This window comes from Suillus fuscotomentosus, assembly GCF_016647785.1.
Source record: "Suillus fuscotomentosus strain FC203 chromosome Unknown F5891scaffold_23, whole genome shotgun sequence".
Lineage (NCBI taxonomy): Eukaryota > Fungi > Basidiomycota > Agaricomycetes > Boletales > Suillaceae > Suillus > Suillus fuscotomentosus.
In genome coordinates, this window is record NW_024539535.1 from 688,248 (window position 1) to 710,260 (window position 22,013).

General features: G+C 44.3%; 5 protein-coding genes across 5 annotated transcripts; 3 read left to right on the forward strand and 2 right to left on the reverse strand.

Moving 5' to 3' along the window:
- Positions 1-4,872: 4,872 nt before the first annotated feature.
- F5891DRAFT_1187956 (uncharacterized protein) lies at positions 4,873-7,328 on the reverse strand (the record flags this gene model as incomplete). The annotated part of the gene is made up of 7 exons (XM_041366930.1): positions 4,873-5,541; positions 5,596-6,086; positions 6,136-6,300; positions 6,354-6,472; positions 6,526-6,654; positions 6,716-7,104; positions 7,149-7,328. The coding sequence occupies 7 exons, from the start codon at positions 7,326-7,328 to the stop codon at positions 4,873-4,875; spliced, it is 2,142 nt and encodes a 713-aa protein (XP_041226824.1).
- A 1,059-nt stretch (positions 7,329-8,387) lies between these two features.
- On the reverse strand, positions 8,388-9,869 carry F5891DRAFT_979777 (uncharacterized protein; the record flags this gene model as incomplete). The annotated part of the gene is made up of 9 exons (XM_041376928.1): positions 8,388-8,466; positions 8,522-8,684; positions 8,738-8,804; positions 8,858-8,924; positions 8,978-9,044; positions 9,098-9,165; positions 9,221-9,286; positions 9,568-9,669; positions 9,775-9,869. The coding sequence occupies 9 exons, from the start codon at positions 9,867-9,869 to the stop codon at positions 8,388-8,390; spliced, it is 774 nt and encodes a 257-aa protein (XP_041226825.1).
- A 1,826-nt stretch (positions 9,870-11,695) lies between these two features.
- F5891DRAFT_979778 (uncharacterized protein) lies at positions 11,696-12,870 on the forward strand (the record flags this gene model as incomplete). The annotated part of the gene is made up of 6 exons (XM_041376929.1): positions 11,696-11,832; positions 11,888-12,021; positions 12,074-12,285; positions 12,334-12,507; positions 12,563-12,730; positions 12,835-12,870. The coding sequence occupies 6 exons, from the start codon at positions 11,696-11,698 to the stop codon at positions 12,868-12,870; spliced, it is 861 nt and encodes a 286-aa protein (XP_041226826.1).
- Positions 12,871-15,243: 2,373 nt separating this feature from the next.
- Positions 15,244-18,389, forward strand: F5891DRAFT_951064 (uncharacterized protein; the record flags this gene model as incomplete). The annotated part of the gene is made up of 11 exons (XM_041375012.1): positions 15,244-15,909; positions 15,957-16,138; positions 16,191-16,338; positions 16,412-16,557; positions 16,609-17,027; positions 17,089-17,241; positions 17,295-17,406; positions 17,428-17,429; positions 17,458-17,579; positions 17,655-18,207; positions 18,268-18,389. Coding segments are annotated over 11 exons (2,625 nt in total), but the record flags the coding sequence as incomplete, so codon positions are not given.
- A 1,791-nt stretch (positions 18,390-20,180) lies between these two features.
- F5891DRAFT_979780 (uncharacterized protein) lies at positions 20,181-21,293 on the forward strand (the record flags this gene model as incomplete). The annotated part of the gene is made up of 6 exons (XM_041376930.1): positions 20,181-20,248; positions 20,345-20,367; positions 20,414-20,446; positions 20,678-20,679; positions 20,837-20,911; positions 21,000-21,293. The coding sequence occupies 6 exons, from the start codon at positions 20,181-20,183 to the stop codon at positions 21,291-21,293; spliced, it is 495 nt and encodes a 164-aa protein (XP_041226828.1).
- Between the last annotated feature and the right edge of the window lie 720 nt (positions 21,294-22,013).

A 22,013-nucleotide genomic window follows, 5' to 3' on the forward strand; every position in this document is an offset into this window, starting at 1 on the left:
AACCAAAAAAAAAAAATTGCAAGAGCACGCAAAAAAACATTAACAAAGTACCAAGTAGTCTACATGTTGAGTAACTAATCTAATAACATGGCTGCTCCCCCCAATTACCATGTACGAGAGGTATCAGGAGAGCAATTGCGATAATGAGGGGTTGACACAACCAGAAATAGGAAAGCGGCAGTGAAGGATGGTGGCGAGCAGCAGTGGGAGATGGCAGTGAGCAGCGGCATGAGATGGCAACGAGCGTGGGTACCATATACAAATAATAAATTCATTAGACACTGAAACAATAAAACACCATGACACACCTTTGCAGCTGAGAGAACTCCTCATCTAGAATCAGTTCTATATGCACTGCATGTGCTCTGCATTTCTCTCTCCTCTACTCTTTCCTTCCTCCTCTCATCCTTTATCCATCTTCAGCGTCCGGGCGTGTGAGACAGTGAGCGAGAGACAGGGTGAGTGAGACATGGCGAGCGAGCCAGTAAAAGCCAGCCAGCAAGAACAGCAAACGAGTAAGAGGGGATGCGGTGAGGTGGCAGGCATCAACATAGGCGCAGGTGGTGTGGCATGTGATGGGTTGTGCGCTGGTAGTGATGGGTGCTGGCCCGCACAGTGTTGTAGCTGGTCCTCAATGAATAGAACCTCCTGTTATAGAGGTGAGCAGGTGAGAGACTTGAGAGTTTAATTAGTTAGTACTTACCTTCGAAAAGGCTAAATGTAGCTTGATTAATCAACAACATGAATCCCGAAGACGACAGTCTGACGTCGAGGCAGATGCTGTTGAAGTCGAAGTCGATAAGGGTTCGGAATGGTTTGGGAAGGCCGAACCAGAACTGGACCATTTGGGAAGATCTAGAACCGAGAACCGTTTTCCGGTCCGGTTCTGGCTGGCACGAGAACCATGGACTGAACCGCGGAGAACCGGACCAAAAGTCTGGTTTGAACCATGGTTCTGGACCGGACCACGGCAGCACTACTCATGGATGTATCCTCATCTTCATCATCCCATGCATCGGATCCACTGTCTTCTTCGTCATCGGTTATTTCCCCTTGAGCTCAATTCCGGTGGTCATTAACATGGGACTCAACGGTGTTGCTTGTCGTAGGTTCCAGATCACCCTCATCCAAAGGTTCGTCATCATTGCTCGGGCGCCTGATGGAATTGTCATCATCAGTCGCATTTGGCAAGACATACTGAATTTGATGACCGATGCCAATGCGTGCAAAGCGAGCAAACATATCACGATCAGCAAAACTGTGTTTGAATAGTCAATTATGAAGGTCTTAAACAGTGTCTGAGACTCTGAGTCAATGGACTCACATGTTAACATAAAATGCAGTCCAATCGGTTACTTCTCCAAACGGTCGTGCAACTGTGGGGCCATGTCGCAGGAGTTCATCCATGCGACCATCAGCAAAGGCTGGTATAAGATGGCAAGCTCTGAGGACAAGAGAAGGGTCGAGGAAACCGAATGCAGTGGGTGAGTCTGGTACGAATCCGACTTTCGGGAGTCGACCTTCCTTGAAGCCCCACTGGTAATGCGGAACTACACCAAGCCACCGAACCCACAAGAACTCCATTGATTGCAGAGAGCAATTATGAGCCTCCGGGCCAATGTGGAGTATCTGTATGCAAAAGGCACCCAAAACCTGCGCATACCAGAATGGATGAGGGTTGGTGCCTTGTTCCCTCGACAACATCATTACAGTGCGACCGCACCCTGGTTTCAAAGTGTCTTGGTCCCGGCAAATATCGTATGTCGTGTAGTTAATTTGGAGGCGCTTGGCCTGGGAGACTCTGCTGAGGTTGTTGATGAACAGTATGTTACCTCGTTGGGCATTACTGAATTCTCGCTCATCGCCGTCATAGTCCAAGCCTAGGAGCCATAAGAGAAAGTGATCCTTCAATCTCGGAACGAAGTCCTTTGGGCACTGTTAGCAGTCAAACAGTAAGTCAGCTGACGCGTCTTACTTTGACAGCTGGATCGTCCCTATGTTCCCCAAGGTAAGAGGCCAAATTCAGGTTATTGCGTTTATTGCCTGATAAAAAATGATGGGCTTCAGGTAGTAGATCGCTGGTGTGTATGTCCTGAAGGAGGGTTATTGACGACTGTTGCCGTCGGATGCGAGTGCGCCTTCGTTCCTGCCTAGCCAGCTGCTTCGAAGCGTCTTGCTTGTTTGTACTTTGATACAACATTTTGATGAAGCAGTGAGCTAGCTCGCCCTGTAAAAAAATGCAGAATGTCAGTACAGACAATGTAGCTAGATATCAAACACGTACAATTTGGGTAGTATATGAATCTGTCGTACCATACAACCTAATTGAAGCTGTGTAATCACTGAGCGCATGTAATTTATAGGTTAGAAGATTGAAGGTTTTGATTCGGGCGCCGGAAACCTTTGCTTCTTGATTGGTAGACTGCGGATGAGTGTCTTGCCTCCTCTGACGTGCAGCAACTTCACTTGGAAGCTCCATAGTTTCAAAGGCTGAACATGTAAACTGCTGAAATCACCGAAGTTGCTTTCCTAAGGCATTCAGCGCTTGATCGAGTTTGTCGAGTGAATCGTCGGTGTGAAGCCGAAGTTTGGCGAGGGCATGCCATTCTGCCAGTTGAAAGAGAAGAAGCCAAATAATATCATCGTGCTCTCTAGGGAACAATCCTTCGAAGGCAGGGATTGTGCACTGTTCCAAAAAAAAGAAGCAAATTAGTGTCAGAAACCACGAGGACTGTCAGACTAACCTGTAAGACATCTTCAAAGTGCCTTGCAGCATTTTGTTGGACATCAGATACATTTGTTGGAAAGCGCCGAATAGCGCCCTTGCCAAAGGAAGGGATTGAGCGAAAGCTATGGTAAAAGGTATCCACATTAGATAGAACTCCTCTGCAGTCAGATGTCTTACCGTTCATTCAGGACAACTATCCATTCAGAGTTTATAGCGTAGAGTAGCCTGATGAGATGTTTGAAGACAGCCTTGAAGACACCCAGCTCAAATTCGTGTAGAAGGTCGACAACGAGCATTGGAAAGCAATCAAAGCCAAAAGGACCTAAACGGTCAGCAAAGGCATTCTGTGGGTGACGTACAATAAAGGCCAAGTTAAATGAACACCGAGATATGCTTACAAGGGTAGGCACAAGTGATGACTCTTTTAGAAGACGTTTGACAGTGGCACCCTTGATCGGGGTGCCTAACTTGTAGATGGCATTGCGTGCAGCAATAATGATATCTTTGATATAACTATGTACTCTTGCAACTCTTCCCGACATATCAGACCGCACACCTTTCAGTCATATGACACTGTAAAACCCTGTCATAGGATGTGTACATTGGCCTGCAAAACCTGGCCTACCGGACACCGGCCGGTGTACGTATATCCAGGATCGGCCGACTATGTGAAATATGGACAGGCCAATGACTCTAGTAAAAATGATATATCTGCAGGACCTGGACAGGCCAGTGTCTCTACATACCTGTAGTACCTGGACAGGCCGGTGTTTCTAGTATACATGATGTATCTGCAGGACCTGGACAGGCCGGTGTCTCTACATACCTGCAGTACCTGGACAGGCCGGTGTTTCTAGTATACATGATGTATCTGCAGGACTTGGACAGGCCGGTGTCTCTACATACCTGCAGTACCTGGACAGGCTGGTGTCTCTAGTATACATGATGTATCTGCAGGACCTGGACAGGCCAGTGTCTCTAGTATAAATGACAGATAGGCCAAACACTGTAGGGGCTAATGGTAGCTCTTGGATTAGTATGGTTTTGAAGGCACTTGAAGACCTCCATCCTCCAGTATAAAAAAATGGTAATATCTAAAATACAGTGCAGTGTAAACAATTTTGGATCAGTAACTAAACTATCCGAACATCATCAGTATTCAAGTTGGATCAAAGGATTGGGATGAGGTTATTACCTTTGATCCAACTTGAATACTGATGATAAAGGCTAATGAAAAAATAATATAAAACCTACAAAATTTGTGCAATACACTAGTAGTACAGTTGTGACCCACAAAACTGTAACACATGCATGTAGAGGTGATGAGCCATCCTCACCCTGCATATCACTGTGATGGTGAATCTGTGAATATTCTAAAATATATACAGTGGCTAGGGCATCAATCTTGGGCTATTCAAAATTCACTGTACACTATGAAGGCCAGGTCATGCATAATCTACATCAAGTTATAGCCATTGATAGTGTACAGTGAATTGTGAAGAACCCAACATTCTGGCAGTCTGCCCCTGGCATATGTGAAGGGGAACAGCTGCCCCAAAGGTCAATACCAGCCGGCCCTGTATTTCGTTCTATGCAAATGGGCCAGTTGCATAGGTTATGACCAATACTCCTGTGGGCCGGCCTGCTTCTACAATGTGAAAAGGGGGCTGGCCGCACCTATAGTGACCCATACCAATGAGGGCCGGCCTGGTTGTGCAGTCTGTGCAAATGGGCCAGCTGCATTGGTAATGGCCTATACTCCTGTGGGCCGGCCTGCTTCTACAATGTGAAAAGGGGGCTGGCCGCACCTATAGTGACCCATACCAATGAGGGCCGGCCTGGTTGTGCAGTCTGTGCAAATGGGCCAGCTGCATTGGTAATGGCCTATACTCCTGTGGGCCGGCCTGCTTCTACAGTGTGAAAAGGGGGCTGGCCGCACCTATAGTGACCCATACCAATGAGGGCCGGCCTGGTTGTGCAGTCTGTGCAAATGGGCCAGCTGCATGAGTAATGACCTATATTCAAACATGTATGGCCAGTGCCATATTGAATATTTCTTTAAGTCTCAAGCACAGATATACAAAACATTGAATCAACTCTAAGCCATTGTGATACAAGATGTATGGAATGATATATCAAATATTTCAGACATTGTACTTCTTTGGAGGTGCTTTGTCTCTGGCAGAATGACGAGGTGGATCAGGAGGGGAAGCTTTCACCTTTTTCTTGGTTGGTTCCTCCACATCTGCAGCAGGCCTCTTACCCTTCCCTTTAGCATTGGATTTCCTCACCCTCTTGTCCACCTTGCTTGCTTCCTTAGCCAATCTTTCTTCTTCCTTGACCCTCTTCTCCTCCTCAGCCCTCTTCTCCTCCTCGACTCTCCTTTTCTCCTTCAACTTCATTTTCTCCTCTGAACGCCTCTTCTCAATGTCTTTCCTCACAACAGACAACCCCAGGCTCTCATCTTTCAGCATGGCTTCTACTGCTGCCCCTATCTCTACAACCTTTTCCTCAATCTGGTCGCCCATCTGGATGCCCAAGATTGAGTTACCCAAGTAGTCAGGTACATCATCTCCAGCTTCGTCGGCTTCATACTCCTGAGTACGATGACACTCACGAAGTAGGAGTCCAAGTCCCAGGGCCACAACTATGCCCCATCCACGAGAATTGAACTGGTAGTTACTCAAATGCTCCAGGGCGACTGAGGCAATTTTCATATCCTCATGGATGTCTTGAGGCAGATATGCCTGAGACCATGTCCAAGAAGCCCAGACAGGAAGATGCTGTTTCCTTGACTTTGAATCTGTTCTTTGCTTTAAAAAAGACAAAATCAATGTAAAATCATGAGGTTAAGAGATCTGACATACCGGAAGCTTCTGAACCGCAGTAAGAAGACGATGATATGAAGGGACAGTAGAGAGAGACTTGAGGTAAGGGACCATGTCCCTAGCAAGATGGTATTTTGGGCTGGACTCAGGAATGGTCGGAGTCTCCACCTCGACGTCATCTTCATCTGAAGAGCTTTTACCATTGGTGACCTTGTTCAAGAGTCCTTCCTCATCTGAAGAGACTTCAACATAGGCAGGCTTCGCCCTTGACTTGCCCTTTGCAGCTCCTTTCTTAGTGCGAGCATCATAGAAATCAGCTTGCCTATATCCAACAAAACGTACAATCGGCATGTCATGACTAGCACGGTCTTTCCAGTGGGAGTAGATTGCAGTGATCGTGTCCTTTTGGAGGTGGGAAGGATCCCTGATGACAACATTCTCAGGAATGCATCCTGAATCAAGGTAGTGAGTGGGATCGGTCGACATCTCACCCCAGGGCACCAGAGCCCTAGGATTGTTGGTAATAACAGCTGGGAAAAGTGAGTAAATGATACAATCACATAAGACAAATCAACTCACCGTAGGCCTTTTGAAAGACAGCCTGAACAAGCCGTTGTCTGTGCTTCAGCTTGAGACATACAAAGCCTGTGGGTAGGCAAGGATAACCATCATCATCGACCTCAACAGTGAGATCTGGGAGATTATTTTCATCGTCATCCTCTCCATCACTAACCTCTCCATCGGCTGACAGACTTTTAGCTACCATATTAAATTAAAAAATTAAAAGAGACATTTACCATATTCTCCTTCGAGAAGCCAGTTGGCAAGACGATCTTGAGCATGTTCTGCCCATTTCTGATTGTCTTTGGTCGCCTGAGTAAAAGGTTTTTTGGCCTTTTGTGGCGAAGTCTCCCAGCTTTAGAAACAAGTTAGTCATGATTAACAATATGAAGCATCAAAAACACTTACACAGTAGTTCCAGGAGCTTTTCCCTCACCTCGGTCATGGGCTGTAAGGATGACGACATGCAATCCCATGGTTCTCTGGACCATGTCCATAAAGTCCTCCATCATTTTTTTCTGGTTACGGGTATGGTATCTATTGATGTATTGTTGAGTTATATAGCATGTATGCCAATAGAATCTTGGGAAAAAAATACCTGTCCTTGGTATCTGCAGGAGGTCCTTCCTGGTTCCATTTTCCTGCAACTCGCTCAAGCTCCTTCTTCACCTCAGGGGACATGGCCTGGTGCCACATGCGGGCCAATCTTGTCCTCTGACCCATAGACTTTGGGTTGGAGGTATCTCTGTGCTGCTTGTCATATTCTGCAAATTCATCCTTAAATAATTTTTGGATGACATCAAAACCAGAGAATTCTGTCTTGTACTTCCCAGCATCCTCAGGCTTATCATCTTCCCTCTGTCTCACCATCTCTACAGTAACAGCATCTGGAGCAGATGTGTCCTTAGTTCCTCCCTCAATAATCTCTTCCTCTGCTTTGCGATCCTCATCATCTTCCAGGAAGTCCAAATAATAGGCACGAACAGCCTGTATTGATTAGATTAGTATAGAACACAATTATAAAAGCTCACTTTGTGCAGATTTTTCTCAGGAAGCATGACACAAGGGTCTTTGGCTGCTTCACTGCTGCCTATAGCATCTTTGATTGTCTTGAGGATGCGAGCCCTGATGCCAGAATTTCCTTTAGCTGCTACAAAGGAATCTTTGTGTTCATTCAACACATTGCTAAAAACAAGAGTCCAGCTGGCCATTATATCTGACAAATAAGAATCACAGGGATGCAGGCCGGTACAAGTTTGCAGATGTACTGTTGGACCAGACTTCATTGTTGAAAAACTCAACATTACAAACAAGGTCATGTGACAAACACGGTGTAGAGACTCGTGCGTCTCATGGTCTGATATGGCGCTTTACACGAGGAAGTACATAGCACGAACTTGTAGCGTCACTCTGTGCACTACCCACAGCTATCTCTATATGACGCGCAGCTTTCCCGCGCAACACGCGCCATGCGCGCACCATTCCCGCGCTTCGCGATGTATATGCGCGCGCATTCCTGCGCTTGCGCACCCTATGGCGCCAGCCATCCAGAAGCATCCATCCACTGTCCACCAAGCTCCCTAGTACGTATATTTCCATTTCCTTTATTAGCATAGTTCCACCTTTATTTTTATCATGGATTCTCACTCATATATATCTTTACATACCTACTCGGTAGCGCTTCGGCTCCGCATGACCGCGCTTAGGCACGCTGTATAAGTGCCAGCAGTACATACTATTAGAGAGGGACTTTTACCTCCCAATTACTAGTTATCACTTACTTACTACTTAGCAGAATATAGTAGAAGTCTATTTGTCTATACTTCGCATCTCCCTTCTCTTTTCTTGCATTATATTATCACTTGAGTCTAGTCTTTATCATTTTCCGCATACGCGCGCGCGCTTTCCCGCGCTTCGCGCTAATACGCGCGCGTGTTCCCGCGCCTTGCGCGCACCTGCGCTTTCTCGCACTTCGCTGAAGCGCGTACCTCTAGATCTTGGCTGCACTCGCTTCCCCTTTAGGGTCGAACGCACTTGTCTCCTCAAGTAACGCAGGCTAGGCAACGCACGACCTTCAACTATTATAGATACAGCTAGGAGCATTATTTGTTCCTCTCTGTATTGTTGTTTCTACAACGGTCATGTGACAAACACGGTCATGTGACATTTATGTTGACAATTTTCACTATATTCAAAATCCACAAAGTGCATCTACCAAAGTTTCATTCACAAACAACCAAACATTATTGTCTAAAGCTAAGACATATACATCACTCTGGGGCAGTGGTTGCACATAAAGAGTGTATTCTCTTTAAATGATGCAGAGCCATCCCAGCAGAGGATACAGAACTGTTGGGAGAAGAAGGTACATTAGCACACATACAGCAAGAAACAAAAGACTTACCTCATTGTGATGAACCGGTTTGGACATCTCCAAACTTTGGCCCCCAGCCGGCTCTCTAGAAAGGCTCTTGGCGGCGGTCTTGAGTATGTTAAGGTGTACACGTGGCGCTGAGCCACCAGTGCACTTCTTTGCAGTGTTTTTGGTGCGCACCATGATAGAGAACCTAAAATTGTAGTCAGTATGCCACAGCGCCACACAACAACAGTAAAAACTCACTAGTAACGAAAGAGACGCGTTGACAAGAGACGCGTGTCCACAAAACACGTGTTGACGAAAGATAGAACTAAATTTGTAGTTAGTATGCGACAGCGCCACAGAAAAAGAACAAAAACTCACCAGAAACAAAAGAGACACGTTGACAAGAGACGCGTGTCCACAAAACGCGTGTTGACGAAAGATAGAACTAAATTTGTAGTTAGTATGCGACAGCGCCACAGAAAAAGAACAAAAACTCACCAGAAACGAAAGAGACGTGTTGACAAGAGACGCGCGTCCACAAAATGTGTGTTGACGAAAGATTGAACTAAAATTGTAGTTAGTTTGCCACTGTGCCACAGAATAACAACAAAAACTCACCAGTAGCAAAAGAGATGCGTTTACAATAAACACGCGTCCACAAAACACGCGCGTTGAGCAAACATTGGCTGAAATAGTAGTCAGTATGGTCACATAGTCACAAACAAAAGAAATAAAACTTACAAGTGACGAAGACGCGTTGACAATAGAGACGCGTCCACAAAACATGCGCGTTGAGCAAACGTTGGCCTGAAATAGTAGTCAGTATGTTACATAGTCACAAACAAAAGAAATAAAACTTACAAGTGACGAAGGAGATGCGTTGACAATAGAGACACATCCACAAAAGACAATTGTGCGCAAAAACCAACCACAATTGTGCACGTGATATTCCGGCAAACAAGAACAAATCAACAAACAGTACATCAACCATTTCCATTTCTCCCACGGTTCGTTTCTTTCAACCTTTAACCATGTATTGCAACGCTACTCATCCTCCTTTACTCTACCATACCTTCCTTGCATCTGACCTTTGGCTACTTGCAGACTGCAGCTGCAAGTAGTCAAAGGCAGCGCTGCAGTCATCAAGCCCATAATAACAAGTAAGTTCTTTGTACATCTGCTTGACAATACTGATTTTTTTCATATTTATTTACAGTTCTTGTTAATAACTGGCGCGCTATCAAATTTGATAGCGCGCCTTAAAGGTGAGTCTTCTCATTCTGCCAGCGGCTCACTTTTCTTTAGTTTTTTTAGATATATTCTTGGCCATCCATGTCCCCAGGGACTGGCGCCTCTCACTTTGGGCTCTGGGGGATAATTTTTTGGCCATCCATGTCCCCAGGGACTGGCGCCTCTAACTTTGGGCTCTGGGGGATATTTTTTGGCCATCCATGTCCCCAGGGACTGGCGCCTCTCACTTTGGGCTCTGGGGGATAATTTTTTGACCATCCATGTCCCCAGGGACTGGCTGCCTTCATATATCTGTCTCTCCTGTTAAAATCTAATTTACTAACCTGCTCTCTAGCTTTATCAGATCCACTGAATTTTCCGGCTTGTTTTTTGTTTTGTTTTCAAGTCTGATTTGTGCTAACAGTGTTTTTTCAGCTTTATCTCACACATTGTCTGGTAGCGGTTTTGATGAGGTAAGTGTCTTTTCAAGATTCAAGATGATACTGATCTTTGCCATAGTTTTTGGTCTGCACTTGATGCGCCTCCCATTTTTTTTTGACATGTTTAATTCGGTAAGCATCACTTTGATATTCAACATCATACTAACTATCATTACAGTTGGCTCATTATTAGTTTACTTTTTTACTTTGCTTCATTTACTGTAGGGTGCAAGGCTAGGATGGAGAGGGCCCCTCCATCCCTGTCTTGCATTATTTACCTTAGTTTTTTCTATCTTAGTTTTTTCGACTCCGACTTGTACTTTGCTTGGTGTAGAACATAGACTAAATGTATCACCCTTGTATGGGCATATTCTGGACATGTGACTCATAACTTTTTGCCCAAAAATTAAGTCACGTGATCGTGAGAGTAATGCAAGGTGACATGCGCCTCACTGACTGCACCTCAATTAAAGTAAGTTTGGAAAGAATACAATCTGTTTGTTGCGAGCACATCATTTTTGTGAAGGGACAGGGCAGCTGCGCCCATGGTGTCATTAGTGAGGTTAAGCCAGCCTAGCTGATCACGTCAGCCTCACTGAGAACACCACAGTCTAACAACCAGTCTTCTCCAGTAGAGTAAGTTTGATTATATATTGTTCGAGCCTCACTCATTTCAGATGCTCACCTTCTATATCTAATAGTGAAAGAAAGTGAATCGTTTCTGTTGTGAGTACATGGCAATGCATGTACTCACAACAGAAACGATCCACTTTCTCTCACTTATAGATATAGAAAACAACAGGCTGGTCCAGCCTATGTAGTTCACCACCTTCTATATCTATGAGTGAAAGAAAGTGAATCGTTTCTGTTGCGAGTACATCATTGCCATGTACTCACAACAGAAACGATCCACTTTCTCTTGCTTATAGAAAACAACAGGCTGGTCCAGCCTATGTAGTTCACCACCTTCTATATCTATGAGGGAAAGAAAGTGAATTGTTTCTGTTGCGAGCACATCATTTTCATGGCAATGATATACAAGCAACAGAAACGATCCACTTTCTCTCTCTTATAGATATAGAAAAAAACAGGCTGGTTGAGCCTATGTAGTTCACCTTCTATATCTATGAGTGAAAGAAAGTGAATTGTTTCTGTTGCGAGCACATCATTTTCATGACTGTTGAGGTCAATGATATATCTATAAGTGAAAGAAAGTGAATCATTTCATTTTCATGGCACAGGGTGGCTGCCCCCATGGTGTTCTTAGTGGAGTAGAGCCAGCCTAGTTAATTGAGTCAGCCTCGCTCACAACACCACAATTAAAGTAAGTTTAATTGTCTACTGTCTCCTCTAGTAGAGCAAGTTTGATTGTCTATTGTTCGAGCCTCACACTTACTCTACTAGAGGAGACTAGCTATATGTGGTCCAATTTAAAATTTAATTAGGGTGTATTAGGCTATTACATAATGTGTTCTAATTACATCACAACTAAGTTCAGTCAACATGAGTCCGGAGCGCGAGAACTTTGGTTCACTTTTTTTCACTCATGAACCAAGTCAAAAGGCAGACAACTGAGGTTTTGGCAAGTCTTGACAGGAGGACCAGAGAGATAATGGGCAATTCATCTGAACTAGGGGTCCTAAAAGATGGCCAAGTTCAAACAGAATTGCTGCATAAAGCTAGGTAACTGTGGTTCTGTATTCATTGCAGCCAGCTATTAATGACTGAGGGAATCAAGGATGAGAATAGCAGTACAGCTACAGCAATGCTTGGCATCACCCGGTGATACCTTGAACTTTGGTTATACCTCAATTTCCGAATATGAAATTGACTGGGCCGCCCTGACCATTGCACATGCCATGGTCAACCCTAGTGAGTAGGTTAATATTTAGGGTTGCACATGAAATTTAATGGAGAATTACAGTCAATGTCAATTGGGATGTAGACCGATATACTGACAAGGTCAATTTGTCACAACCCAACAGGGATGGGTCAGCAACTGCTGAACCGGAGAGACTGAAGAAGTTCTTCCCTGAGGCTGTGCTCGGCAAAATTTCAGTTCCAGCAACCATCGTGGACAGGCACGGAAAAATTTTGGTAGTTCATCTCCCTGATATTTTGACAGCTTCTCGCATAGTATGTTTCTGGTTGGGGATTTTCCTTCAGGGCTGATTAATTAATTAGGAGCATCTCAATCACATCACTGGTGGCTTGAGAGAATCCCTTCTCAAAACTGTTGATCCTAAAGATGTCAACAAATGTTGGAGAGATGATGGATATATGGTTCTAGCTGAAGGAGGGGAATTTGGGGCTGGTAGAATTACAGTAGCTCCTGCATATTTCATGCAAAGACGGGAGGTATTGTATTTTCACTTGTTATATATATTGGGTCTAGGCTTAACTCTATTCTTAGCGACGAGTGGATCCATTGGTGACCTCAGAGTCTTACAAATCAGAGAAGGTCCAACAATGGTTAGCTGCCTTGACAACATCAGAAGTTCTATGGAATGTCATTACTGGAGTTGTGGCTCCGGATCTTTTTCAAGCTAGCAACTCTGCATTTTCTCAGGCCATCAAAGAAGTCCGTCATGGATCAAAAAAGAACCCAAAGAACCCTGCTCCAGTGGACTCTTGGCCCTCAATCTTTTCAGGGCTTGAAATTATTGCTAACCGTGTTACCTTTAGCCACAGAGATGCTGGTGGATCCCCATCCCTTTTTGATCTCCTGGTCAGTCTAGGAAGAAATCATCATGCCACTTTGGCCTTGGCAGACCTCCATGCAGAACTAGATTATTCCCCTGGAGCAATGGTCTACAGTGGCTCAAAAAAGTGTCCCAATGTTTGTAGCTTTTCATGTAATTGCTGTATCATGTGTCAAGCTGTGGGAATATGACTAAGCCATAGGGAGGTGTCGGAAGGGTCTGCTTCTCAGCTTCATTTCGGTTCCCTATACCGTGGGAAAATAACGACATTATGTGAAGATATGATCATTTTAATTTGATGACTCATTGGGACACTTTTTTGACTTTGAGTTTAACTAATGTAATCTCTATAATTCTAGTACTTTGTGTGACCTCCTTCTGCCCCAATCACTTCTGCCACTCTTCTAGACATATTCTCCATCAATTTTGGGTATTCCTCTTTGGTATTTTCATCATACTCTGTTGTAACACTGTCTCATAGTTGGAATAGCCCCTATGGTGAATCTTGATATGCTACAAGCAATTTCTTGAGTGATTCTCAGAGGTATTCAATATGGTTGATGTCTTGCATCTATGCTGAACATGATAGAATAGTAATATCATGGTCTGCAAGCTATTGGTGGCTGATTTAGAGGTATACTTAGGGTCATTGTCTTATCACAAAACAGTATTCTCTTCATTAACTCATAACTCCTGCATGCTTCTTAGCAGACACTCCTGTCAAATGAGTGTTTACTACTCTATATTCATCCTCCCCTTTACTTCATAGAAAATTCCTACTCCATTTTATCTCATATAGTTCTATAACATCGAGTTTTCGTCTTGAAACTTAAGTGTTTATTCAACTTTTCTTTATCTTAATGGTTGTGCTATCAATTTTAATACAAATTCCTTGCCATATGATCTCATCCTATTGATTTTAACCTCATATAACCAGATAAACCTCTTTCAGCTATTAGCAGTCTAATATTTGTACTTGAAAGTAGCATCTTGTCTTTTCTGTTTATAGGTTGGAGACAGAAGAATCTGTTTCTCTTGATTATAGCTTCAAAGTGGGCTGTCTTAAGAGTCTGTTTGACTATTTGAGTAGAGATAGTCATAGAGATGATGGAAATAATCAATTTAGTCACCTTTTTAGCATCAGTGGCCTTTCCGATTATAATATAGTGATTAAGAGATCTTAAGTCTTATAGAGCAACCTTCTAGATTGGCTACCAAATAACTTAAAGACCATGATATTACTATTCTATCATGTTCAGCATAGATGCAAGACATCAACCATATTGAATACCCCTGAGAATCACTCAAGAAATTGCTTGTAGCATATCAAGATTCACCATAGGGGCTATTCCAACTATGAGACAGTGTTACAACAGAGTATGATGAAAATACCAAAGAGGAATACCCAAAATTGATGGAGAATATGTCTAGAAGAGTGGCAGAAGTGATTGGGGCAGAAGGAGGTCACACAAAGTACTAGAATTATAGAGATTACATTAGTTAAACTCAAAGTCAAAAAAGTGTCCCAATGAGTCATCAAATTAAAATGATCATATCTTCACATAATGTCGTTATTTTCCCACGGTATAGGGAACCGAAATGAAGCTGAGAAGCAGACCCTTCCGACACCTCCCTATGGCTTAGTCATATTCCCACAGCTTGACACATGATACAGCAATTACATGAAAAGCTACAAACATTGGGACACTTTTTTGAGCCACTGTATATTGCAGGGCGGGTGCTAGAACATTCTGTTGGTCCCTGGCTTAATGGAGAACGGGTTGTAATTGCCCATTTCATGAAGGATGCTGTGCATGACAGAGTTGGGGTGCCAAGGCCATCATTTCCGATGCAGAGTTTCTTTTTAGAGTTAGTAGGAGGGAAGAGTCGGAAGAGAATAAGGAGTAGGAGATAGTATTGGGAAATTCCCATAATTATTTTTTTGGTGGAATCATTATGTAGCTGTGCCAAAATTCATGTGGTGCTCTGACCTCTGTTACCTTTGAACAAACCCATAATTTCAATGACCTCAAAAATCACACCAAGACGGAAAAATAGGGCCAGAGTAGCAACATCTTCTGATGATGCCCAGCCAACAAAGAGAAAAAGAGGTGCTTATAAATATACATACATCTCATCTAAAACTCGGAGGGGAAATGTTTCATGGAAAGAAGCGGATACTGTCTATGAAGACTATGACAGTGAGGTGGAGCCAACCTCACCGGTGAAACAAAAACACCACCAGAATATTGAAGATCATTCACTGGTTAATTATAACAGAGAGATATATGATGATTTTGGGACAGGAGGCTTAAATAGTATCCAACGAAAGACAAAAGTGAGTTCTGTGGAAATAATTATTCTTGAAAACTAGCCAACATTACAGACCCAAAATGATTTCCTCAGGGAATACTTGCCTTGGCGCAATGAATATCTTTCAGTGTTGTTGGAGTTGGAACAGCTGATCAACAATGGGAAATGTGAGGATTGCGGACGAGAGGAGGGCTTTATTCGTTGTCTGTCCTGCTCAGGAGAGCACAGCTGGTGTTCCTCATGTGCTGTCAAAGCCCACCAGCACAACCCCTTCCACAACCTTCAGCTTTGGAATGGCAAGTTCTACGAGTCTACTACCCTATGGGACCATGGGTATATAATGCATCTTGGCCATGGGGGACATCCTTGTCCCAATGTGTTGCAGCAGTCAAACCTGTCACCCTGGTCAGATCTTGGAGCCATGGAAGATGTGTTTGCACACGTGGAGGGGGATACTATTTATGAAACACAGTTGGGATTGTCTAACCTGGTCATTGTGCACTCCACTGGAGTTTACTCACACTGTGTATCCTGGTGTCAGTGTCCTGGAGCTGAGAAGGACAGACATCTACATCTGCTAAAAGCAAAGTTATTTCCTGCCAGCATCACTCGGCCTCAATCTGCTTTTACCTTCGATGTGCTAGATAACTTCCTCATAGACGCTTTGGAGTGCAAGACCTCAGCTATGAGTTTCTATCAAAAGCTACGTCGTTTTACCAACAATGCTTTCCCTCATACAATACCTGTGAGCAATTTCTTCATCATTGTACCCCATGCTTACATAATAAAAAGGATCGCTACCGTGAACTTATGCGGGTGTCTCGTATATGGAGGGATTTGGTCAATAGAATAAGGTTTGGCTTTGCATATGAGTCGGACAGATCTCCTGGTCCAGGGGATTTAGCTCTTTATTGTCCAGCATGTCCCCAGCCTGGCATCAACTTACCTTCTTCTTGGAAGGATACCTATGACAGGTAAGTTGGTTCATCAACAACTGTCCACTGAGCTAATTTTTGTGGTCGGCAGTTGGTTGGTCATGCAAAGATATGTTGTCGATGGAAATTTTACAGCTCAGCATATGAAGATGAAGACTCCAGAAGATGATGTTTCACTAGCAGACGGAAAGGGATACATGGTAACAGAAGGACCTTATGAAACTCACATAATAGAATCTGTGGAAGAGAAAGAGGCGAGTTGTCATATTTCATGACATGCATCATTAGAAATGATGTCTAATATAATTTCAGAAATCATCTTGCAGCAATCACCGTGCTGTGAATGCAGCCAATGTCCAGAGAAGCAACCTAAGAGCTACAGGAGTTGGGGCAACTGCATGTGCTAGGCATGGATGTTTTGTTCCCCATGCAGTAGTTGACTTCCAAAAGGGAGAGAGGTATGTTGGTTGCATTGTTGTACTACGACATTGGGCTGACTATATAGTCAGGCAAATGAACATGGACTATTCCATCTGCAATGCATTGAAATATCCATCAGAAGATATTGGCAGTGCACTCATAATCTATGATGTTGCATGCCAGTGGAGTATCCACTTCCATGAACGGGTGAATCAAAGCTATCACCTGTCTCTTCCTCAATCAATCAAAATATTGCCAGCGGTCGGCAAGTTTCATCTAAGCGCTCATAAGCTACTGTGCTTTCCCAGATTCAGCCTTAATTTTATTACAGGAGCTGGTCATATTGATGGGGAAATCTTGGAGACCCTCTGGGCCCCATTTAACAAGATTTCCCCAACTGCAAGGTCCATGACTCTCTCTCACAGACAGGAAGTCTTGGATGACCATATGAGGGATTCTAATTGGAAGAAGCTTGTCAGAATTGGCAAGTCCCCTTTATTTCTGAGATGTCAACTTTGACTAATGGAACACTTCAAAAGTCAAATTATTACTTAAAAAGTATCATCAAGCCATACAGGGCATTAAAGACACTCAGGGTCCGTATGAAGAATTAACGAAGTCTCTTGATCGGGCCAATATTCAGAAATGGAAGAAGGAAGCTGAACTAGCAGCTCTTCACCGAGGTGAGCTTCTCGACATCTATCAGCTCACAATGGATAAAGGTAGGTTCGGTAAAATTCAACTTTGATTGGACCTGATTATGAATCATCAAAAGCTCCAACTATGGCTGAAATAAGGCTAAGGTTGACTGAAAACGAAGTGTCCACCAATGGTAGGACTGGGGCTGTTGCATGGTTGATCGAGGGTATCAACATAGAAAATGCTCAGTAAGGTGTTCAATATTTGAGGTGTGATTGACTCAAATTGGGTTATTGAAGATGGCCTACGTTCTTCTATAAGACAACTGCCAGAGGATCCAACTGCTTCTCAGAGAACTCTGATGGAAGAAAAAAGGCAGAAACTCTTGTCTCGCATCAATAAGTTCCACGAGACTGCATTGGTTATGACAAATGGGATGGAATTGGAAGGGGGAGGAGGATTGCACTAAGATGACCCTGAACTGTGCCTGGAGGAGGCTGATGGATCTAATTTTCCAGGAATTGAAGAGCTGGGGGAAGACAGTATTTTGGACGTCGGAGATAATGCTGACTCACCTGCAGAGGTTGCTGAACTTTGGATGCCATCATGGGGGACATCTGATCCGATCATGAATGATGTTGTTATTCCATTACGTCAAGAAGAACTGGAGCTTCGAAAGGGTCAAGCAAATGACTGCCTGGAAAAGCTTCATCAAGCTCTCGGTGACAGATCTGTGGTGTTTCGAGAGAAATTACACTCCAACAAATCAATCCATCATCAGGGTACTAGATCAACAAAGGAACTTCGAAAAATCACCTTGGCCATCAACAAACATGCTCAAGAATATCGCAGATCAAGGGCAGCAATGCAACGATTAGGGGCTGATTCTGATACAATGTCATCTTATCAAGCCCTAAAGGCTGAGAACCTTACAGTAAGCAAAGAAGTCACTGAGGAAAATAGGCATGGTCAGGGTTCTGATAGGCTAGCTTGGTTTTGGAGAATCAACAGTGCAGAGGACAGCCAGAAGAGCGAGTGGATGAATGAATGTGAGTTTTAATCTTATCTGATTTTTATGAAGGTACTGAGCTTATGTTCCCCATTCCTAGTTTATCAAGTCAATTGGTTGAAAGCAAAAGCACGATATGACCGTTGGAGTGAAGAGCTGAAGTTGGTACAGCATGAAATGTGTTGGACAGTATGGTGGTTTCAGAAGCAGGAGTCGGAGTAGAGAGCAAGGGCAGATGAAAGCATCAAGAATGGGCATAGGGCATATGCTGAAAAGCAGGCTTCCATGTGGGCTGAGTTTGCAGCTGAGGGCATGAAGAGTTTTCAAGGAAAATGGAGCATGACAAGTTGATATTAAAGATGGCTTCATAATGTAATTACTTGACTTCTAAACATACCAGATGAGGTTAGGTGTCCTCGCCCAAATATTGTAATAGTAGGCCAGCCCATGATGGTGTGCAGCCAGCCTTATATTACAGGCTGCAACAGCAGGCTGGCCGATGTGGGATGGGTGGCTGGCCACTGTATACATACTGCACATCCTGTCCAACCGGCTCAGGTATAAGTGCCAGCTAAGCTGGCCGGCCCAGAGGTGCAGGCTGCAACAGCAGGCTGGCCCATATAGAATATGGCACTATATGACTGGCCGTCCACCTCATACAGACTGCACAGACTATCCGGCCGACTGAGGAATGCTGGCTTAGCACACCAGGCTGCAATATAAGCAACAAAACTATTGCAATGTTGGCATGATCAAGCTGTGGTTGATGTAGCATTCATGTAAGCAGTCCAGCTTAAAAGTAGCCATAACCATGCACAAAACAAGTCTTGTATATAACACAGTCCAGCAAGCTGGGGTGTAGGTGGCAACTAGGCTGGCCGGACCAGTATTACATACTGTACAATATGTCAGGCCAGCTATGGTATAGGACACAGCCAGGCCGGCCGACCCAGTGTTACAGGGTGTAACAACAGGCTGGCCCAGCCAGACTTTGCTAATCTTATCAGACTTGGCTGTGGTATAGGTGACAAGCCAAGTTGGCCGGCCCAGTATTACATACTGCACAACCTGTCCGGCCAGCTTGGGTATAGAACACAGCCAGGCCGGCCAGCCCAGTATTACAGGGTGCAACACCTTCTATGTCTATGAGTGACAGAAAATGAATGGTTTCTGTAGTGAGCACATCATTTTCATGATACTGATTTCAGATGCTCACCTTCTATATCTATAAGTGAGAGAAAGTGGATCGTTTCTGTTGCTTGTATATCATTTTCATGGCAATGATGTGCTAGCAACAGAAACGATCCACTTTCTCTCACTTATAGATATAGAAGGTGAGCATCTGAAATGAGTGAGGCTTAAACAGTAGATAATCAGACTTACTCTACCAAAGGAGACTGGTTGTGAGATTCTAGCATGGGCCAGCCTGTTGTTGCATCCTGTAATACTAGGCTGGCCGGCCTGGTTATGTCCTATACCCCAGCAGGCCAGACAAGCTGTGCAGTGTGTAATACCAGGCCGGCCCACATGGCTTTCACCAATACCCTAGCCAAGTCTGGCTAGGCCAGCCTGTTGTTGCACCCTGTAATACTGGGTCGGCCAGCCTGGCTGTTTTCTATACCCAAGCTGGCCAGACGAGCTGTGCAGTATGTAATACCAAGCCGGCCGACCTGACTTTCACCTATACTCCAGCTTGCTGGACAGTGACCTGCACCAAACTTGTTTTGTGCATGATTGTGGCTACTTTTAAGCCTCAATGTTCCTTACTTTGAATCTTTCTGGACTGCTTACTTGAATGCCACATCAACCACAGTTTGATTTTTCCAACATTGCAATAGTTGTGTTGCTTATATTGCAGCCTGATATGCTGGGTCAGCTATTCTGGCTATGATTATACCCTAGTCTGCTGGACAGGCTGTGTAGTGTGTATGAGGTGGATAGCTGGTCACATGGGCCAGCCTGCTGTTGCAGACTCTGTATAAAGTGGCCAGCCACAAACTCGGATAAACCAAAATGGCACCAGAAAGCTGCAATTTTTTCTGGACAGCTTACTCAAATGCTACATCAACTGCAGCTTTGAAGTGAGGTTGAGTGCACTTTCTACCTACCTCAGAGGCAGGCAGGCCATCATGGAAGCAGTATGCTAGCTAGCCCCCTTCTTCATACTGCATATACAGGTTGGCCCATGTGGCTCACAAAGGTGAAATTCAATCTGCAACTGGCTGTCCCCCTTTCACATATTGCAGAGATAGGTAGGCTGAATGCACCATTTGGGAGAGGTATGTCGGCCGGCCCCCTCTTACACACTGCACATCAGGGCTGGCCCATTCAGCTGAAATTCAATTTGCAGCTGGCCGGCCCCCTTTCACATATTGCAGAGGCAGGCAGGCCTAATGCACCATTTGGCAGACATATGTTGGCCGGCCCCCTCTTACACACTGCACATCAGGGCTGGCCCATTCAGCTGAAATTCAATTTGTAGCTGGCTGGCCCCCTTTCACATAATGCAGAGGTAGGTAGGCCTAATGCACCATTTGGCAGACATTGGTCGGCCGGCCCCCTTATACACACTGCACATCTGGGCTGGCCCATTCTGCTAACATCAACCTGGCCGGCCAGCCCCTTCCTACACCTCTGATATTTTGTTATGTGAGGCATCGGCCTGCTAGAGTTCTACAGCATTGGCCGAGCCTGGATTTACATGGACCGGCCGGCATCCGGTAGTCCAGGTTTTGCAGGCCAATGTATATGTCCTATGACAGGGTTCTACAGTAGAAGTGACTAAAGGGTCTGGAACCTGCCCTGTCAATCTCTTCACCACAAACTGTGCAGCCAGTCTCTTTGCCACAGCCTGTGCAGCCAGTCACCTTGCCACAACCCGTGCTGCCACTCGAACCTGACCAGGTCATGTTGGCGCATAATTCAAAGCCGTTGACATCCTCCAAACACACCATCGCAACCCAAGCTAGGCGCTCGGGATGCCCAGGACGTCCTTCAACTCGAGCAGAGGAAGCTAACAAAATTGGTGATACCAGCTCACAGCAAGTGACGAAGGCGGCACCTAAGAGAAAGCAGAACGCGGTACAGCCCCATGCTTCAGAGTCTCGGAAAAAGTCTCAGAAATGATGTCGTTGTAGGCCTCCAGCCTTATACATACCTACATACCTATGCACCCTTGTCAACAATATTAATTTTGAGATTTTTTGGTGTCCCTATTTGATTGATTCTGCCACGAGAAGATTCAGATCATCTAACACAGTATCATTAGCATTTTACTGATTTACTGGTAGTAAGTATCATGATATATCACACTGTATGGCTACGCAGTATACCAGAGTAAGTGATATATCACATGGAACACTGTAGCATCAATTCGGAAAGCTAAGTACTGGTGATATATCACACGGGACACTATAGGATCAATTCACATTTTAATGATATATCATTGCCCTCTACCGAGTATTAATAAAATATATTACTTGGATTGTGATATATCATGTACCTTGGCATTCTAATACTAGGATACACCATGTATCCTAGTATTAGAATGCCGAGGTACATGATATATCACAATCCAAGTAATATATTTTATTAATGCTCGGTAGAGGGCAATGATATATCATTAAAATGCTGAGGTACATGATATATCACAATCCAAGTAATATATTTTATTAATACTCGGTAGAGGGCAATGATATATCATTAAAATGCGATGTATCATGATTTATAGTGGATATGCTAGTACTCGTATGAGGCAGTGATGTATCATGGAATATATTATTAATCACTGGTGGTAGGTGATGTATCATGCTCTATCGGTTACTGACAGTGGGGGACAAGTGATAT